This window comes from Panthera leo, chromosome A3 (assembly GCF_018350215.1).
Source record: "Panthera leo isolate Ple1 chromosome A3, P.leo_Ple1_pat1.1, whole genome shotgun sequence".
NCBI classification, from domain to species: Eukaryota; Metazoa; Chordata; class Mammalia; order Carnivora; family Felidae; genus Panthera; species Panthera leo.
Genome location: NC_056681.1, coordinates 67,970,307 through 67,992,304, shown reverse-complemented (window position 1 = coordinate 67,992,304; position 21,998 = coordinate 67,970,307). Strand labels below are relative to the sequence as shown.

General features: G+C 41.5%; 1 protein-coding gene across 3 annotated transcripts in view; it reads left to right on the top strand.

Moving 5' to 3' along the window:
* FSHR (follicle stimulating hormone receptor) overlaps positions 1-21,998 on the top strand; it is a 176,818-nt gene that overhangs the window by 147,935 nt on the left and 6,885 nt on the right. For all 3 annotated transcript variants that reach the window (XM_042932231.1, XM_042932232.1, XM_042932230.1), the window contains 5 exons: positions 1,446-1,517; positions 2,905-2,982; positions 7,871-7,939; positions 8,048-8,122; positions 20,903-21,088. In XM_042932231.1, coding sequence (XP_042788165.1) covers positions 1,446-1,517; positions 2,905-2,982; positions 7,871-7,939; positions 8,048-8,122; positions 20,903-21,088 — 480 coding nt within the window. The remainder of the gene's footprint in view (positions 1-1,445; positions 1,518-2,904; positions 2,983-7,870; positions 7,940-8,047; positions 8,123-20,902; positions 21,089-21,998) is intronic.

Sequence of the window (21,998 nt, the reverse complement as noted above, 5' to 3'; positions counted from 1 at the left end):
GCTGTTGAAGTAATCAGCAGAACTGACCAAGATGGAGCCTCCATGAATCAATAAGAATGAAGAGGGAACAAAACATCTGAGAACCATTAGAGAACCCATAGCAGAATTTACTGACTTTCCGAGTTTAGAAGCAAAGAACAAGATACCAAAGTCTACTCTAGCATCATAAACCCAAAAGGACACATGATCCTTCACGATGACTGTACCAGTGAAGATTCTTTACATTGCAAATGACCAAGACCAACTCTGGTTGGTCAGCCAAACATAGAAAAGAAAAATGGTAGTGAGGAGGTATTAGAAGGATTCAGAGTAACTCACAAGAAAGAAGGAAATGCTGAACAAGAAGGTGTCAAACAACTCTCATGTGTCACTTCAAAACGTTTACCACTGCTGTGGCAGCCATTCCACTCACATTCAACCAGCTTAATGAAGGTGCAAATGGACTGCACCTAGCTTAGCCTTGTATACCTCTCATTTCCTGTCCTAGGTCTTCTGTCCTGGCAGGAACCCACTAGACACTAGGGCATGCAAGTCAGAGGTGGGGAGTTAACACCATGGAGACACATCTGACCAAAAGGAAATAATAGTCCATAAATAAATGCTTACCTTTCTCCCCAGTTCAGAGCAACAGCTCTCAGATCCATTTTGAAAATCTCCTAAATCAAGTCCTTGGCATAAAGGACCAGTAACCAGTAGCGGTGGCCAACTCAACAACTTATCTTTGTATTGATTATCTTTCTTCCCTGTTTCATTACTGCTGCCACAAACTCTTTGAGCTCATTATCAAATATACTATCTATAGCCCAGGCTTCTCAAGCCTTGCTTCCTGGGGAATCCAGGCTAACACAAGCAGGCCTTGGGAAGGATCCATTATAGTTCTGGATATTTCAGCTACAGAAATTTATGGTTTATCTCTTAAGGGTGATGGCACCAGCGGACTCAGCTCTCATCAACTTCCAAACACTTCCCAGGAGACAGTCTGATTGACGCAGTTTAGGTTACATGCATACTCCATCAAAGGGCACAGAACCTCATGTTCTAATCTCAACAGAATTATTTGGACTGGGGTCAGCTCTCCAAAGAATATGTGAAGGTGGGAAACAAAGGGTGATTTAGGAACATTTTGTTATCTAGTTACAAGTTGCTTTTTGATCATGTTAACTTACCTTAAAAAAAAAAAAAAAAGAGCATTGTGCATGTGGCATACCAGCCCCTTTCTGCCTTAAGTATAAGTTTATTTTCTCCAAGGAATCAATACCTTGCTAGACCTTGGTCACAGCCTTAAAATAGAAAAGGGAAGCATGAGTCAAGAATATTATGGGATTTTCTGGTAGGTTTTTCTGATAGCTCAAAATCGTTATTTTGAATTTGGAAAGCTCATACCTTAGCAATTGTTAAGATAGCCATGTTCACTTTTTTCTCACTCTTATTTTGTCTCTCTCTAGGTTAATATCCAACACAGGTATTAAGCACTTGCCAGCTGTTCACAAGATTCAATCTCTCCAAAAGGTTCTACTGTAAGTTTTTCCTTGAGTATTTACCTAATCAATAGATGCTTGCCCAACAGCCACTGGGCCTGTAATATGTATTGTTTAGCCTACATCCTCCAAATATGTCACTCTGGGTAAGCAGAGGTAGTAAGGCCAAGAGCAAGCAACCTTGGTTTTACCTGAAAGCCAGCTAAGCTCAGTGTGGAGACAGCAGGCTCCTCAATAAGACTGTTATCAACACAACCAGTTTGTAGCAAATCAAGTAGTCTCTTCTTTCTTCACTATTCAGTGATTTACATGCCCTTGCCACTACAACTACCCCACCACCCCAGTCTTCTCCCACCCTCATCTCTTCCTTCCAGAAGTCTACTATACTAGGCATAAAGAAACCACTTGACAAACAAATTCACACTGTCAGCAAGATAAGCTATTTGCCTTTTCCCAAGATATCTGAACTTTTTTTTAATTTTTTTTTTAACCTTTATTTATTTTTGAGACAGAGAGAGACAGAGCATGAACGGGGGAGGGTCAGAGAGTGGGAGGCCCAAAATCTGAAACAGGCTCCAGGCTCTGAGCTGTCAGCACAGAGCCTGACGTGGGGCTCGAACTCACGGACTGTGAGATCACGCCCTGAGCCGAAGTCAAACACTCAACCGACTGATCCACCCAGGTGCCCCAAGACATCTGAATTTTTAAAGAAGAGGGGGAAAAAAGTGTGTAGTGCCAAGTGTATTTCCAATAGTGAAATTGTAAGAATCTGGAAATGGTAGGGAAGTGGTATAAGGAGCTAAGGACAAAGGGGAAAAGGGAGAGAAAAAGAAAATCTTAACATTTCTCAATTGTTCTAAGCAGTTTACCACTTCTGTATACAGTTTATTTGTTAAGTCTGACCCAACAGTCAAGCTTGATGAGAAGATGAGGGACACAAACCAAAAAATAAGACTTTCCCCACCCCTTCATTCAGGAAGAGAAAAATCAATGCTACAATTTTTCCTGTGACCCAGGTAGAAAAGGAGGTCAACTGGCTGTGAGAGGGGGATTGAGACAGGAGGAAGATGAAGTCCCAACTATAGGGAATGGAGAAGTTTGGTTTGGAGGTGAAAGGTAGCTTTGGCATACTGAGCAGTCAAGGATAATAAAGGAGACTCCTAGAACTTTAACACAGTGAAATTAGCTAAGGAAATGTTCAGAGACAAGAGACTGCATGTCTGCAATTTCACTTTTAAGAACGGATATACTGAAGATAAATTAGAGGTCATTTATTTCCCTAACTTTGAACTCATCATCTTTCCAAACAGTAACTGTTCAAACATTGCCTCAACTAAAGACCACATCATGCCAAGGAAATTAAATGCTGGAAGGTTACTTGAGTGGAGCTGGCATAAATACCTAATGTACCTGTTCTTTCTTCTAGAGACATTCAAGATAATATAAACATCCACACAGTCGAAAGAAATTCTTTCATGGGGCTGAGTTTTGAAAGTATGATTTTGTAAGTAAAGAAAAAAACTCCAGTGGAGTAATATTTGGTTTTTCATTTAATCATCTTTTTCTTAACAGGATCCTCCTTTTGTGTTTAGGTAACTTTGGCATTTCACCATTTAAATTTCTGTCTGGTTCAGTATTTTTCTCTCATTTCCATCTTTGCATTTCATAATCACAACATGGAGTCATGTTAATAATTTATGATTCTGTGGTGCGATTCAAGTATTTAAAATTGCTCTGTGAGTGATGGTCTCCTGTGATGCAACATCTGTTCTGAAGGACAGAAGAACTCATGCATCAATAAAGCTAGTTATTGCCTGGCAAGGCTTTTGTTGCCCAGAGAAAAAGATCAAGAAGGAGGCTGAATTCAAAAGATATTCTCTCATAACCATGCCAAGCAGCTCCTATTCAACCCCATGCTGGGCATAAGACGACTTCTCATTTTCTTGGAACAATCATGTTTTTTTAATGAGCCTGAGTTACTCCCTCTGACTTTTGGGAATGTTTTTAAATGCACTCTGCGCCATTGATGGACTACTTTGGAATCTCCTGTATTAGGAGCCAGTGTGACAGTTTACCCACTCCCCAAAATGGCCAAGAAATAGAGTGCTAGAGTCTGCCCAAGAGTTTGTGGGACCCATGAAAGTTAGGTTAACAGAATGGCATTTGGGAAACTGGTAATTGCCATTACATCTGTAAAGAAAGCATTTTATCCTTCCATTTCACAAATTGTCGCACTTTTAAAAAATATAGTAATGTGTGTGTCTGTTTGTCTTCAAAATATTTCATTATGTACAAAAGGTATGTTCCAGCCAAGAAAGAATTTTAGTCATTTTCAAAGCAGCAACATGATTCAGTGACTACTCAGCAATACAAAAAAGGAAAGGGGGAAGAAACAGAGATGAGGAAATATTGAAGATTAAAGCTAAGCACAGCATTTGATGTAAATTAATTACAAAGAACAACAGAAAGGTTTCAAAGAGACTAGTGGAGGAATTGCAAGTGTGAAGGAAAAAATAAAATCAAAGGCATGTATTCAGAGCATATGTTATTACAACAAAAATTTTTAGTGAGTCCTACCTAAGCCTTGCTTTTAATACACTGATGATATTCAGAATTTATGTACACATGTATTGGAATGAGTTGATGGGGTGTGGGAAATATGAGTGAAGGAGAAAGCAAAATAAATGAATTAAAATATAAACAGAACTAAAAGTGTGCAAAATAAAAGCAACTATTCTAAGACTGAAGAAGGATTAATTTATTCTGACTGGCATGTGATGTGAGGGTTGAAGGAACAGTTTAATGAGGGAAAGGTGGCTGAGAAAGGAAGTTGTGTCTAAGATAGGCTTTAACGATAAGTGGGATGTAGCCAGGCAAAGAGCAAACAGAAGAAACAGAATCATCAAGGATATGAAGATTAAAAAAAAAAAAAAAAAAAAAAAAAGAATACGGGAGATAGAAGGAAAAGGGGAAAATAGCAAGTACCTTAGTAACATCAGCCTGGCGGGTTAGAGCACAAACAACAGTGAATGGACTGCCGTCCTACATATGGAAGGAGCCTAGTGATAAAGGTCATCAGTTGTCCCTGGATATCTGTGCTTCTTTAAAACTTGCCTTAACACAGGTGTCATTTTTAAATCTAGTGATTCAAAGTCACTTAATGTTATCATGTGGCAAATCTATTAACAGAATATTTTATAAAAATGTATCATTAAGTGGGAGTGTGCTGATATTTCCACTGTTTTCTCCTTTGGCAAGGCATTATTTTTGTCCAGAACACAAGACAGAAGAGCATACTCTCCCAAAGAGGAGAGCTTTCTTGAGAGTCAATACTTCTCAGACATATCTCCAAAGGATAAATTCATTTTTGTGAGAACAAGATCTTATCTTGACCTCAGATGGTCCTTACCCATAGATAATAGAATCAGAAAATTCATACTCAACACAGCTTAACACTCCAGTTTTTCTTAATTTGGGTGCTACCTCTGGATGCAGGGCCACTTTCTCCCCCTACGAATATTCAGAAAAGGAAGCATGGCAAAATGGCACGGAGGACTGATAACATTTTCTATGCACTGGCATTTTTCAAAATCCTGAGGCCCTGTTCTAAAAATACCTTTATTGTACATATACAACATACATATAAATATTACACACACACATTTTTTTCAAACCCAGTAATGAAGGATTATCAAATACTTGGCTAGTGACTCAGAGGAAAATGAGTGATTAAATGTCCACCATGTTGAGGCCTCTGAGCCCTTTCCCACCCCTACCCTGCAACCAGAGGGTCTGAATGAAAACACTTAGCCGTGGCCAACTAGCAGAATGGCCTCAGATTTGGGGAAAAATTAAATGAGGCTACAGGTCTATCAGCTCCCACACATCCCAGCCATAGAAAAGGCTCACTCCATGTGCATTTCCTCTCTTCCCCAACCGGTTTCTATCTCTCTTGCCTACCCCAGGGAGCTTTAATACGCCAGGTCACCCCCAGCACCTTCACTCTTCAGGCTGAGGGCAATTTCTGCTTCTGGAGCTCCTGAGCCTCTACTAAAGCTACCTATGTGTAAAAATTCGAGAAAACCATGATCCAGTTATTCATTAGTCAATACGGTGCCCAGACTGTCCTTGTCGTCATCATCATCAGGCTTTAAAATGATCATTGTCTCTCTTAAGAGGCTAAGAGTTATACTTCATAAGTGTCAGCTTCTCGTTGTTAGTGGCTGAGTGCTACCACCTCATGTAAATCCCAGGGCAGAGGTTCTGGGCATCACTTGGTTTTTGTGTAAAGATCCATTGTTGACATCAAAAAATTCTACCCCTCTCCCCATATGATGGTATCCATTGATTAAGAAAAGTCCATAAAGACAAAGGTTACTTCAAATACAGTAATTCTTCTAAATTAGCCTCTATGATATGTAATCATAACAACATCTATTTGCAGGAAATTTATGTACAGAAAATACTATCTTGTGTTCAGAAACATAGTTGGAGCCCATCTGGATTTACATACCCCTTGTGTTAGATGAAGGGTCAGCCAAACCTGGACCATAAATTAGTACAAGTTTTTAGAAGTGAACATTTTGATTGCAGGGAACATTACCATTGAAAGTAAGTTAAGTAAAATGGTATCCTGTGAAAGAGAAGAGAAGACAAGACAGGCAAGAGAAGACAGGCAAGAGAAGACAGGCAAGAGAAGACAGGCAAGAGAAGACAGGCAAGAGAAGACAGGCAAGAAAAGACAGGCAAGAAAAGACAGGCAAGAAAGAGAAAGAGAAAAAGAGAGAAAGAGAGAGAGAAAGGGAGGGAGGGGGAGAGGGGGTGAGAGAAAGGGAGAGGGGAAGAGAGGGGGAGGGGGAGAGGTGGGGAGGGGGGAGAGAGAGAAAGCAAGAAATCCACTCTTTTCAATAGACCGCTATTACAAAAAAATTTTTACTCTGTTGTTACATTTTAAATTTAGTGGAAACATTTGTGACATTGCTTTATAAGTGCCTGTATAAAGCATCTATGTAATATCCTCCATTTTGCCTCTTGGCCCACAAAACCTAAAATGTACTGCCTGGCCCTTTACAGAAGAAGTTCGCTAATCTCCTGTGTTTGATCCAAAATCCCAGGGACCTACATCCCACAGGTTAGGGGCAGCTGCTCCAGCAATTCACTACCTGGGAACAGGTTGACAAAGCAGTCAGGAGGCTGGAGAGCTGGGGTATAGGCAGGTAGTGGCAAGGTTAGTGGGGTGTGGGGGTGTATAGCCACTTCTTGGCCATCAGAACTCACCAATTGGTTGCTTATGTTTTAAGAAGATTTATCTGGTTCCTGTCTGGATTTTTTTTTTTTTTTTTTTTTTTTTTTTTTTTTTTAGGTATACTGGTTGTCAGGAAAAAGGAAAAAAACATACTGTTGCTGTCCTGTGATTTTAAGTGTTTCTAGTTACCCATTGCAGGCCAGGAAATAGAGTCCTGAACATGCAGGAGCCTCTCTGGCTCGGTTTTTCAAACACTGTAAACCCACTGAGCCTGACAGGAAAAAGAACCTGACAGCAAATCAAGAGCAGGCGGTCAAAGGCTCCTCAGGCTAAGCTCTCCCAACCTCGATTTTGTTTTTGTTTTCAGATCCATCCAGGAGCACAGCAGTGCTGTGTTGTCAGCCCAAGGTGTCCTTGGGCTCCCCTATCCAGGCAGACCTGCTCACCGTCCTCTGCACACTCAGGATGACTGTTCCACATCCAGCCCCCAACAACCTCAAAGCCCCCTCCTGCTCCCACTCACAGTACTGTGCCCTGCCGCAGCCCAGTCTCTGTAATTGATTTCTCTTCCTTTCTGGCTTAACCCAGAGCCACCTCCACAAGCCTTCAATAACCAGGTCCCTATGGGTCACAGGAGATGTTCAGGTTGTCTGACAGCTTAATTAGATCACTTTTTGATGACAGCCAGGCCTGCTGTTATGGATGAGCATGGGTGAGAGACATAAGATCTTAGAGAAAGGGGATACAAAATGTTCTTTGTCTTATAAACACTTGTCCAATGATGGTATGATTTCAGTTCTGCAGGATGGCAGAGATCTTTGTCTTATCCCCCCATGGCATGGTCTCTGCCCACTAATAATGTGTGCAAAGACCTTACAGGATCCAGGTGCTAGGCCTAAGTGTGCCTTTTCAACATTTTTTTTCTGAATAAGTAATACATGCTCATTATACAAATTTCAAGCATCACATAGGTTATATAGTGATAAATCAGCCTCCCTCCCACTCCTGTCCCTGAGCTTTAAGGGGGGCATTTTATTTATGCCAATAACCTGCAATGTCTGACCTTGCCCCAGTGCTTCCAATTATGAAACCCCCTGTATTGTTTGCATCTAACATTATTGGTTTTTTAATGGGCCTTTTATTTCAGATGGCTGAATAAGAATGGCATTCAAGAAATACACAACTGTGCATTCAATGGAACCCAACTAGATGAGCTGTAAGTAGCCCTGACTATCCTTCCAGGCCATTTAGAGGGAAATGGCTCTTAAAACAGTGATATTTATGTGGCTTCGTGTTTCCCTTCTTTCCTCATCTCCATCCCCAGGAATCTAAGTGATAACATTAATTTGGAAGAATTGCCTAATGATATTTTCCAGGGAGCCTCTGGACCAGTCATTCTGTAAGTAGCTTCTCCTGTTTCCATGTGCTACATATCAACATTTATAACTTAGAAGTCAACTTTCTCCAATTCAGAGAAGCTTCCCATACAGAGCTGGCAATTTTTATTTGTGTTATCTACAAAGACTTACAGGGACAATTTAAGCTGATCCACATAACAGCAACAATAACAACAACAAATATTTAATGAGCCCTTACCAAGCCACAGTGTTTTAAAAGCTTAAGATGCATTTTCAAATTTAATCCTTATAAAACCTCTGCAGGAGGAGCTATTGTTCCCATTTTAGAGAAGGAAAAACTGACTTCCCTGGAGGGGTTCACTAACTCACCCAAAGCCATTGAAACTTTGGAGCATGCATTTAACATCAAACTGGTCTGACTCATAGCATAGACTCTTAACGACTCTGCTATACATTCCTTCCATGAAAGGGAAAGCACAGTTCTCCTTCCTCACCTTCAATGTCTAGGAGTTTCCTCCCCTGAGAGATCCCCACACACCACTTATTTTTGGATCGTCTTTGCCTTAAATCAGACCTCTTGGGACTCATCCAGTACCTCATAGCCCAGCATGAGGACCTCTCCTCCTGGTGTTGCTTCCTCATCTCAATCTCTCCATGAGGGACTGCCCATATGCTCATCGGCCCCTGCCCCTCCACAGGGGTCATGCTTACTGCCACCTCTTCCCTGACAACCTCAGTCAACAGTGAATTCTTCCTCCTGTGACTTCGACAGCCTTTATGGCTGCAGGGACCCCAATCTCCAAGAGCTTTTTTAAAAACGTGTGTTTTCCTGGGCTCTAAGCAAGACCTACTCCATCTACTGATAAATGTATTGTAGGAAGGAAGGAACCCAGAAGGAAGAAGTCATATGCAAGAAAAAATAGTGAGCAAAGAAATAAGCAAACATATAAAAAAAACTCAAGTATTACTAGGTGATCCTTCTGTGGCCTGCCTAAGGTAAATTTAGGCATTTGAGAGCCACTAGCCTGAACCTCTTGACAGTCAATATCAGTTCCCATGTGTGTGTTTATCTACCTCCCTCCCATCTATCATCACTTTAATTTTCACCCAAAAGCTTATATTCTCCTTCAGGCTGGAATATAGTGTCTCTCTAGCACTAGCCCGTATGGTAGAGCAGAAACTCCAGAGGGTTATTATTCATGACAGAGCATGTGTCTGACCCATATATAGGACTCTACTCGAAAAAGTTCAATGATTATTTCAGTATGGCTGGCTTGAGATGGGCAGTATATGCAAAAGAAGAAAGTATCGGCGTGATGAAAGCAGAGAGGCCAGAGAAGACTACTTCGATTTAAAACCATTCCTTCATCTCTCTAAGCCTTGGTTTCCTCACAGAAAGTTCTTCCTCACAGAAAGCTTATATTCTCCAAAGAGAATCAGACAATAATATACATCGTAATATGACAGGTCATGATGTGTGTTATGAAGTACCAAGTAGTTCATGGGCATGACAAATAGGGAATGCCAGGAATACCATCCATGTGCTTTAATATACCACATACTTAAAATTTGTAATCTTACTGTTTCCTCATCTTCAAGTACTTGGGAGACCAACAGACTTATATAAAGTGCTGTTGATGTCTTTGACCACCACCAGAGAAGTCTGGCAATTTCACTTACCTAAAAGTCTTAAGGGTTTTGAATGTTCCTAAACACACACCTCTGTTTGTCACAGCAGCATGTGTCTGTGATGGTATAGGTTTCCATATGTTGTTTGCACTGAGTATACTATTAAATCATAGCACCTTAACCACTCTGCTGACAACATTCAAGTTGGACTGGATCCTCTGTGAGCTCAATATCCAGGAAACCAGAACCAGAAGTTGAAAGAGACCCATGAAACATCACACTGCTATTGTAATTGGCAGAGTTTAGACCGGAAACTAGGTCTTCTGCCTCACAGTCCATGTATTCCCACCATATCATGTTGTCTAAAGCACATAAGTATGTCTAATCAAACATCTGAAAGTTATACAATAGGCTGTGAACTAAAATAGAGGAGGAATAATTGTAAGCACCAGACTCCCAGCCTAAGAACACCAGTAAATGATAAATGCAAATAGCACAGAAGAGCATCTCCTACAGGTGCATAAGCAAGTCCCAGGCTGAGGCACTGTGCCATGTGTCTCATCCAAGTGTCTAATGGAGAACACAGACATGAATCCCCCAGCCAGCCCTCCCACAAATGCCAGCAGGAAGAGGGATGTCACCATCACAGGCAGCTCCACAGAGTCCTCAAGTTACAAGTGCATATTTCAATGCTTTTACCACAGGAACCTATCTGGCCAGAATAAAGTGGATAACATTTATAGAAAATCCAAAGGAATTATGAAGCACTTGCCATGACTTAAAAGGGTTGAGAGTGATAATACATTCCCACATCTTTCACCCCAATGCATGAGGATATATGTGCAAGATGATGGCTGAAAGCCCAGCCTATAATTGCTAGTCTCCTTCTTCTCCCCTTAGGGGCAAGAGGATTGATCACCTAAACATCAAGCCTCCTTTCTGGGGTTTTCAGGTTTGTCTGCAGATGTCTTTCCAGCCTCTGCTTGCTGAACTTGGATTCTATGGCCTAGTCCATCTCTTAATCTACAAACTGATAGGCCAACCCCAGCCAAACCCTGGCCTGAGAGTTGCTTGTTTAGGCGTGTACAGCAAACTAGCCCACCTCAGGTGCTGTGAGTTAATGAACAGGAGGAGTACAGACTGTGCAGATCACTCAGTGCTCAGTAGATGCTCAGGCTACGGCTCTATGTCTTGGATCCAATTCCCATTCCCCCCACATAAGACTGTGATATGGATGTTTGCATGCAGGAGGTTTACTGAGGAGTGCTATTAGTTTATGAGGGAAGGACTTGCTGAGAACACAATCAGGCTAAGAGGGAAGTTGAACTGCAATGCATTTGCAACAGAAGCCCCAGCTCCCCATGGGGAACTGTGGAATTAAGACAGCCCTTCAAAGTTTGAATTAAGGCAAGGGGCCAGCCCTCTTCATCAACAATCAGGCTGTACCTGGAGAGGAGCCAAATCTTAGCTAAGTTTGAAGAAGGCATTTGCAGAGTAGAGCTCAGCTATAAGCACCTCGGGTGTAAGTGGTTCTGAGTGTGATCATGCCTCACAATCACCAGGCATGGTTGTAAAACCCTAGACTGCTGATTCCCACCCCCAGAGTTTGATTCATCAGGTCAGGAGTTGGCCTAAGAACCTGCATGTCTAATAACCTGCCAGGTGAAGCTGATGTTGCTGGTCTGGAGAGCACATCAAAAATCACTGCACTAGAACCAGTGCTGGGAATTGGGAAACTTCTTCCTGTCTCTGGGATGCCTCCTCCACAAGCAAACTGTGGTCAGTCTTCCTCCCCAACAGACTCAGTTTTTTGTCCTCACAGTAGATACGTGCAAGGGATTCCAAGAGAGCCAAGGAAAGGGTCCCCAAACCAATGATAACTCCTTTATTGAAGGCAAAAATTTTCAGCTGAATGAAAACAGGGAACCTCTGAACACCTGAGGGTACAAGGGTGAGCTGTTCCATCGCAAATAGAAATAGATGTGGAAAAAGCCAGGGGCACACAGACAAGCTCCACTGAGTTTCAGAGGAGCAGCCTAGCACCTTGATTTCCCCCTCTGGTGTCTTGACCATCTGAGTTTTCACCTGATATTCTGAACTCAAGTTTTGTGTGGGTGTGTGTGTGTGTGTGTGTGTGTGTGTGTGTGTGTGTGTGTTAAGCAATCAAGCAATTGCTGTTTCCTTGGGTAACTGTTTCCTGTGGGGAAAATTTAATGCATTGCCTTTGTAGGCTGGAGCCAGTACAATCATATTCTGATGGTTTATCAAATTGATTTGGCTATAGCTCAGATTCATTTGATAGTTCAGATTCAAACACTGAGTTATTTGTATAAGAACGATTCTCTTCCATTACCAGTGTACCCACAGTCCTATAGATAGTAAATTGCCTTTTTATTCCGCCTGGGATCATGAAAGAGAGGTCTTCTAGCCATCTGTCAGTGTAGTATACACCAGAAATGTGCTCTCACTTATGGAAATGATTGACCTGTAATAACATCTTTGCTGGGAAAAATAGAAATTGTTCAAATCAAATTTGTGGCACTGGCTATAACACACTTTATTAAATGGGGCACAGAGTGCAATTTAACTCCTGCCTCTCCTGACTCAGCACCTTATTACTGACAGCTGTCTCCCTTTTTGCTTTGTGTCTCAAAATCAGGAATCCTAACAATGTTGAAACAATTTAGGATTACTAAATCTCTTCAGTGCCAGCCATCATCCCCTTATGTCTCCTGTTAGTACTTTTCAGGATTTAAATTCTCAGAAACAGCCACTGCCAAATATAGTATGTGCTGAAATGTTAACCGAAGTGACATCTTAAAAAAAGAAAGACTGCAGTCATTAGACCAGCCTGAAAGACAACGATTAAAAACAAGCCCACAACTAGCCATGCCCCCGCCTTGTCCACCTCACCAGCCCCAGGAACGACGTCAGTAATAAACCTTCTCAGCTATTCACTGAGTATATTGGGTCATACATGTCCTACATTTTGTAGATGTTGCTTGAGCACCTACTGTGTATCTGGTACTATGCTAGGTGTAAGGGATGGAGAAATTTAAAAATAAACAGTGCCTGCCCTTAAGTATCTCATTCTGGTCAAGGAAGATATGTTACTGCCCAGAACAATATGCTCTACAGAAATTTTCCTCAGGAGGCTATGCTAATAGAGCAGAATAAGTCTTTGTCATGTGATACAGTGATTTTAACAGATGAAGTGGCGGTGTGTGGCAAAGAGAGCACTTATGCCTGAATTTCTGCAATGGCCACTTCATCCCTTCCCTCCCTTCAGTCCTTTCTCCTTCCAGTTTACCTAACAAGTATTTATAAGCACTTGCTATGTTCCAGGTTCAAGGTTCTCAAGACTAATCCTACAAAACTACAGCTTTCAGTAAGCCATTATTTTGCTCATTATAAATTCTAGACTCTTCCACCTGGCTTTCAAGGCTCAGAGATCTAATTCCATCCCTTTACTCCTCACAATATGGTTACCCAGAATCACCATTCTGAAAACCCCTCACTTGCCATGCTTTGTGTTCTCTCTAAGCCCACCTTTGGCCAATAGTCGTAATAATCCACTTCCATGAAGATGTGAGTAACTGATAATGTCTTATTTTGTTACCCCACCCCCATCCCTGTATATTCACATCTTAGGCATGGAAAATGTTTTTACAAAGAAATTGAAATCTAACAATAGATTTCCAATCCATGCACAAAGATTGTAGCCAGGAAAAAGATAAAGTTTTAGGGGAACACAGAGCAAAAATGGAAATACTAGTAGTAAAGTCTCAAACCACACTCAACACTATCCACTTATCTTTGTTCCTGCTGATATAAATTTCTATGGATTTTTCTTAATCCATGCAGATATCAGAAACATTTTTCTGTCAGTCCAAAATTTGAAAGTCTTGACAGGTCCCATGTTTATTCACTACAGCAAGTATCCAGCAAGCTTTAAGTAAATACTTCTATAAAGACTTTTATTTCCCTTATCACCCAGGAACCACTTTCCTGAAGACTGGCCTTACTGAACTATAAGTGACTCTACATTTGTCTCTTACCAACCACTCCCTCCTTTCAACATCCACCAGAAGATCCAGATCCCAGGTCACTGACAAGATATTTTAGCCTCATAGCAGCAAAGCCACCTAGCACTTATGACAACAGATCACATATTCCGTAGCTGTAATAAGGAGCTGGCTCCAGAAAACTGAGCAGGCAGAAAGGCACCAAAACTTCCCAACCAGGCTTCCCAGTCTAACACCTAGGTAATGGACTGCAGTCAGGTCAATCCACCCAATACATGATTCTGCTGCTTCTCTCATACACATCTATTTATCTATCTATCATACACATCTATATGCACAAGGTTGCTCCCTTCCTTGGTGCCTTTGATACTTTCAGTCACCGCTTTGCTGAGCAACTTTGAAATCCAGATTTCCTCTCTCAGTCTGCCCCACAGCCTTCTCCCTTTATTGTTTTTAAATATTTCTTTGTTTAGGGGAGAGCACAAGCAACAGAGGAGCAGAGAGAGGGGACAGAGGATATGAAGCGGGTTCTGTGCTGACAGGCTGATAGCAGCAAGCCCAATGTGGGGCTTGAACTCAGGAATCGTGAGATCATGACCTGAGCCAAAGTCAGATGCTCAACCAACTGAGCCACCCAGGTGCCCCAACAGCCTTCTCCTTTTAGAATGACTGTCCTGTAAGACTTGCTCCACTCTCTGATTTGCATTATGATACTAATAATGAAGCATCTCTGCTAATCAGATAACTATCTTCTGAATAGATTGAGAGCCCAGTACTGTGCTAGATACAGTGCATAACCCGTAAGTAGCTTAATAATCCTGGCTCTCAGAGCATTTGAAATCTGAGCAGACAAAACAAACATACATGAACATACTTTTTTTCATGATATCATTTCATGGTATTAAATATCATTTCATATTGTTTGAAATGATAGAAGGGATAACACAAGGTGGGAGATTCTTTGAAACTGCTGGAAGTCAGGGGACAACACAGTTGGCTGGAGTGACCTAGCTCTTCCTTTTCCATATTCTTATTCAGCGTCACTTCTCAGTGGATCTTCAAACAAATCAACAATTTTCTGGGTGCTTACTACATGAAAGTCACTGGTGAGAATGCAAGGAGTCCTCTGCCATGAAGCAGAGAGAAAATCCAAGTACAAAGAGCTAGCATATAGGGGCTCCTGGGTGGCTCAGCTGGTTAAGCTTCTGACTTCAGCTCAGGTCATGATCTCACAGTTCATGGTTAGAGCCCTGCATGGGGCTCTGTGCTGATGGCTCAGAGCCTGGAGCCTGCTTCATATTCTGTGTCTCCCTCTCTCTGCCCCTCCCCTACTTGCACTCTGTCTCTCAAAAATAAACATAAAAGAAATATTTTTTATAGCTAGCATATAAAATAAAAGCTAGTAAGTGGTGAGAAAGGCATAAGATCCATGGGATATAATACTATTGCACTCTTAATGGCTTTCAAGGAAAAATATCTCTACAACTGTTAAAAATTATGGAGATGACAGAATCACAGAGACTTCCATGGGAGTCTATTTTGGATCCCTATTATGGCATAGAAACTATTCTGAAACTTACTGACTCAAAATAATCATCCCATCTTGCTCATAATCTAGTGTTTCAGAAAAGTGGGTAGCCTATCTCTGATCCAAGTGATATCAAGTCAGGTAGTAAGGCTGGGGGATCTATTTCCAAGTAGTCCCCTTCACTCACATGCCTTGTGCATTTGTCCTCCTTCCTATTGCTCTCTCTCTCTCTCTCTACACACACACACACACACACACACACACACACACACACACACGTGCACACACACAGATAGCATTTCATCTCATTCTCTGGGATCTCTACACATAGCTTAGACTTTTCCCAGCACAGCAGTCTCAGGGTATTTAGAGTTCTTTCATGGCATCTTAGGGCTCTCTAAGAGCAATATAGGAGCTGTCAGCACTCTTAAAGGCAAGGTCTAGAACTGGTAAAGCAACACTTTCATCATATGCTATTACAATCCAAAGACATTGTAGGTCAGCCTGAATTCAAGGGAAGAGCAAATAGACCCTGTATGGAAAGAATGTAAAGAATTTATAGCCATCTTTAATCTACCCCAGTGTATAAGAGGAGGGCATTCCATTGAATCTAATAATTTGGGGTGTTTTTTTTGGTTTGTTTGTTTCAGAAATCTTCATTTAATGTGATATTTTTTATATTCTGAACTCAAGGGAGGTGCATATCTAAGAAAAAATAGTTTTCTGTTTTATATTTATTGCTTTTAAAAATATGAAAAATGTTCATGGCAGGTAATGATTGCCCTGGCTTCAATTGTTCCTGAAGGACTTTTTATACTTTCATCTCATTCCTTGAATGGAGCCTTGAATTATTTTAGACAAAATGAAGTTTTTGCTTTCTTCCACATTTGAGCGGGGAGGAAAAAGCCAGATGAAACAAGAACATGAACTCAGAGCCCAGAGTGAGTGTCAATAGCAGAACTGGTCAGTGGAACAATTGTGTTGAAAACAGAAACTAAAGAGATTTTCTAGGGCAGAGAAAAATACTGAGAAGCTCTGGACCAATAGGAAGTATAAGTGGAGAGCAGGCCAGGACACCTGGATCATCTACCAGTGGAATGTGAAGACTTAGCACAGGGTTGAAGGTTTATGGGTCAGGTTCTTATCTCCAGGGACCCCAGTTCTCAAGAATCAAAATACTTAGGAGATAATTTAGAGAAGACACCTTGGAATGCCAGAACTTTTACCTTATGGTGATAGTAATGAATGTTGTGAGAAATAGTTAAATCCCAGGCATGTGTGGAAAATAAAGCCAAGATATTCTGTTGATGGTTTGCATATGGAATGTGAGAGAGAGAGGCACCAAGCATGACTTACAAGTTTTTCCAACTGGAAAGGCCATAAGTGGAACAGGTTTGGGAGGGACAATCAGGAGCTCAGTTTTAATATCCAAAGTTTGGCCTTCCCATTAGACATCCATCCAAGAAGAGATTTTTTTTTTATTTTTTTTTTATGTTTATTTATTTTTGAGACAGAGAGAGACAGAGCATGAACGGGGGAGGGGCAGAGAGAGAGGGAGACACAGAATCGGAAGCAGGCTCCAGGCTCTGAGCCATCAGCCCAGAGCCCGATGCGGGGCTCGAACTCACAGACTGTGAGATCGTGACCTGAGCTGAAGTCGGAGGTTTAACCGACTGAGCCACCCAGGCGCCCCATCCAAGAAGAGATTTTAAGGAAGCAGCTGAACGTAAGAGTCTGCAGTTCAGGAGAGCAGAGTAATCTAGAGATAAATATAAGGGATCCATCAACATATAAATGGTGTTTAAGCTGTAAGACTAGATGACTAGACCCACAGATTAAGTGAAAATAGAGAAAAGAAGTCTAGGCTCTGAGCCCATGGGTACTCCAACAGTTGGAGGTCAAGGAGCAATTAGCAAAGAAACATCCAAAGCTTTAGGAGACAAATATTACTAGATATAAAGCAAGTCACCAGGAAGATCTAAAAAGTTTCAATTTCCATGTACCTGAAGTATTTCATAAATATATAAGGCAAAACATGACAAAACTAAAAGTAGCAGTATACAAATCCAAAATCATAGTTGGAGATTTTAATTCACTTCTCTCAGTAATGATAGAACAAGCAAGCAAAAAATCAGGAAGCATACAGAAGAATTTGAGTAACAGATACCAAGTTTATCCAATTTGTCAATACTAACAAGGAGGGGACTAAGTGAAATATACATCAGTATTACATATATGTAATCATTAGCTCTCAAATGTAAATTTGCCTAAATATCAAGCAGAGTATAAGTAGTCCAAATATTAGCATTGGTAGGTAACCACTACTAAAGCTAGGACTTGAGCAAATGAGTAGAAGCTGGATCCTCAGAAGATCTAATGACACATGGAATCACACACTTAACTTTTACCCTTCATCTTACCCTCTAATTTCCCACCAGTTTCATTTGCTAAACCCAACTGAAAGCTGACTGACAAGGTATCTGGGAAATGGAACCTGCAGAGGCCATCCATCCTGCAATACAGAGTAGAGCATAAAGAAGGACACAGAATGGATGGGAGAGAAACCAGACAAATGACCCACATATCACATCCATGTTTTGTACTTCATCAAAGTACAATGGGGAGTCATCGAAGAGTTTTAAGAAGGAAGCCATAATCTGGGTGGTTTTTTTTTTAATGCCAATCTGCAGTGTAAGGATTGCATTGGCGAGAGAGAGATGGTTGTGATGGTTAATTTTATTTGTCAACTTGACTGGGCTGTGGGATGCCCAGATAAGAAGTAAAACATTTATGAGTCTACCCATGAAACTGTTTCCAGAAGAAATTAGCATTTGAATCAGTAGACTGAGTAAGGAAGATCACCCCCCTCTATGTAGGTAGGCATCATTCCATCAGTTAGGGCCCAAAAGGAACAAAAAGGCAGAGAAAAGGCAAATTTGCTTGCTTTCTTCTTGAGCTGGAATATCTATCTTCTCCTAACCTCAGACATTGGAGCTCCTGGTTCTTGGGCCTCCAGATTCTGGAACTTAGACCAGTGGCCTTCCTGGTCCCCAGGCCTTTGAGCTTGGATTCAACTATACCTCCAGCTTTCTTAATTCTCCAGCTTACAGATAGCATAGCACAGGATTTCCCAGCCTTCATAACCTCATGAGGCAATTCCCACAATAAATTTCTTCCTATTTATCTCTTTATATCCTACACTAGTTCTATTACTCTGGAGAACCCTTGTGAATGCCATGGTCACAAGCACAACAGTTATGAGGCTACTGTCTTTGTCTAGGCCGAAACTACAGAAACTAAAGTGGTACCAGAGGAATAGATGGATTTCAAACAGATATAAAGTCAGGCCTCAGATGACGAAACCCAATGTCCAAGTGAGGAAGAGGTGGGAGTCAAGGACAACTTCCAGTTTCCATCTTGAGCAACAGAGGAAAATGGAGGAGTCATTTGCTGAGAAGGGAAAAACAAAAGGAGGAACATATTTAAATAGAAGGTGGTAAATTCGGTTTTAATACTTGAAAGTCATCAACATAGTGGGGTATGATGGACAACTGATTATCTGGACCTGGGTTCAGATGTAGGATCTGAACTGGAACATACATTCAGAAGCCATCAGCATATCTCCAGTATCTGAAACCAGAGAAGTGAGTAATATCTGAGAATGTTATATACTGTCCGAAAGGTACCAAAGTTTGGAGAAACTCCAATATTTAAAGAAAAGATAGAAGAGAAAGAATAACAAAATCCAGAGTCAAAGAAGAGATCAGAAAAAATTAAAGAGAATGTGATGCCACGAAAAAGTCTCAGGAAGAATGTTTTACACATGAAATATAATTGAGAAATCAAGAAGGTTAGAATGAAACTGTGGCCTTGAAAAGTATTGTTTCTCTAGGGTTTGGGTAGAAACCATGTTGCATTGTAAGGAAAAAGTGACATCCGTTATTAAAAACTGTTTTAAGTTTGATTGGGAAAAGGAGATGACAAATAGGGTAGAAATTAGAGGTGGGTTTCAGTGGACAACAGGAAGCATACAGAATTTGGGAAAGGAAATGAAGGACATAATGAAAACAAGGTTTTGAGAATGTCATTTTCACCAGACTTTGAGAACACATGGGGTAACAAATGCATTTTCATACCCCCAAGTTTATTGTTCTGAGTGCCCACTACTTTTACTTACAGGAAATGCAGACATTAGAAGTTTCTCCTTCCCCACATATATCCAAGGTCCCCAAGGGTGCTGAGACCTTATTATCACGTGCTACTGCCCCCATCAGAATCACTCCTTCATGGCCAACCTGCTGGCTCCAACAGGTCTAAGCTGGTACCATTTAGAGCCCCATGCTGCCACTAGCTGGTCTTGGTTGTTGTGAGAGTTGCAGCTGCCAACCATGCTGCCAGAAAGGCACCCAATGTCACTGGTATGGCTACCAGAAGTCCTCCAGGGACACAAACTTGATTAAAATGCGCATTTCTGGGGACTTCCATGTAGACCTCTGCTAATTTGCCCAAGCAGAGACTCCTACAAGGCAAAAAAAACTGTATGAGAGACACCGAGACAGAGACAGAGAGAGAGAGACAGAGACACCGACCGAGAGACCGAGAGAGACCAAGAGACCGAGAGAGACCAAGAGACCGAGAGAGACCAAGAGACCGAGACAGAGACAGAGAGAGAGAGAGAGAGAGAGAGAGACAGAGACAGAGAGACAGAGAGAGACAGAGACAGAGAGAGACAAAGAGAGACAGAGACAGAGAGAGACAAAGAGAGACAGAGACAGAGAGAGAGACAGAGAGACAGAGAGAGAGACAGAGAGAGAGACAGAGAGAGAGACAGAGAGAGAGACAGAGAGAGAGACAGAGAGAGAGACAGAGAGAGAGACAGAGAGGTGTTTACTAAAAATATCTGCAATTTATTAAGTGCTGTTTATTGGCCAGGAAGTTTCCTGTGTACTTTAACTCATTTAATTGTCCCAACAACCCTTTGAGGCAGCTGTGATTATTACCATTCCTATTTTATGGCTGAGGAAACAGAAATAGAGAAGTGACATTACTTTATCAAGATCACAAATCTAATAGGTAGAGGGACAGGATACATACACAGGATAGTCTGGCTATACTCATAATCACCACTCTCTATTGCCATTTCAACTTTGTGCTGAGGGTGCCTCTACTGTCCACCAGACTCCTCTTACCCTTATGGTGTTTCTTCTCACACTTTTCTGAAATTTGGCCACAGATTCCACCCTCACTCATCTCAAGTATTTTTTGTAGCTAGCTTTATAGTGGGGAGGAAATGGCTTCCATTTCTTCAATTGATGTAAATTAGTGGATATCTATTCCAGACAGACTATAGAAGGGGAGATGGCTATAGTTAAGCCCCAGATCAGGCATGATGTGTGTATAACCAGTAATCAGAGAGCCCTGATCTAAGTCTTCCTACTGCAAACCCAAGCGCCAGGGCTCTAGGGGACCACATGTCCTAGTAGCTATATATTGATCTGACTGAGATGTGTTGGGTCAATTGGCATCACCCTCCTCACTCGTGTAAGAATATCACTACTACATCGGCAATTTTGCCTGCTAACCAAGCAGAAAATTTTAGGTCCATAATAATCAGGTTTATTTACATTTTCTCCTTATAGAGACATTTCAAGAACCAGGATCCATTCCCTGCCTAGCTATGGCTTAGAAAATCTTAAGAAGCTTCGGGCCAAGTCAACATACAACTTGAAAAAGCTTCCCAGTCTGGATAAGTTTGTCGCACTCATGGAGGCCAGCCTCACCTACCCTAGCCACTGCTGTGCCTTTGCAAACTGGAGACGGCCAATGTGAGTCTTCCCATGTCCATCCCTTGAGCCCCACTTGGGAATTTCTACAACGCAGAACTTGGTCCATAACTTCCACGTATCTGCAGCATGAAGAGAATCCACTTGTAGAGAGACCTCACTGATGAAAGACCTTAGGCATATTCTAGATTGCAGCTTCAGTATTGTGAAGGGTTTCTCATTTTCTTGAAAATGGGCTCACAAGAGAGGGCTACCCACATGGTAGATGACCTTCCAAATATTAAATGAAGTAACATGAAAAACACCGAGCATAATGCCTGACTCATAGCTGATGTTTAATGAACATTTGCCCCCCTTTTCCTTGGTACCAATATGGATTTGTCCTTCAAGTCTCCAACTCTGCACCCTATAAATGTCCCAGGGACCATCAAAATCAACTTTGGATGGGAGAAACATAAATGCCATTCAAGTGACTGATGCACCCATCCACAATATGTCCTAACCACTCAAGGCTCCCTAATCCATCTTTGGATCTTAGCACATCACAGGCAGGACAAAGATTGGGACATCTGTTCACTTTGGCTTTCAAGGTTGGTCAGATCTGAGAAAGCCCAGAAAAGCAGGTAATCCAAACAGAGACTAAAACCAGGAGGTAACTGGTTAAAAAGATGAATGAATCATAGAGAGGATCTGGTAAGAGTGGAGGGGCAATATTTTTGAGATTGCACAAAAATGTCCCAGGCATTTAAAGACTCAATTGCAGATAGAATGTACTGGATATCAGGAGTTCTCAAAGCCCTCCACCTCCCCTGAGCTCACTGACACAATCCACATACAGTTACACTCAGATGGTGCCTTATCACACTCTTGTGTAGTACCCCAGCACTAATACAGCTTCCCTGTGTTGTCATTTCACTGTATAGTATAATCCCCTCTATTGTTCAACCTTTAA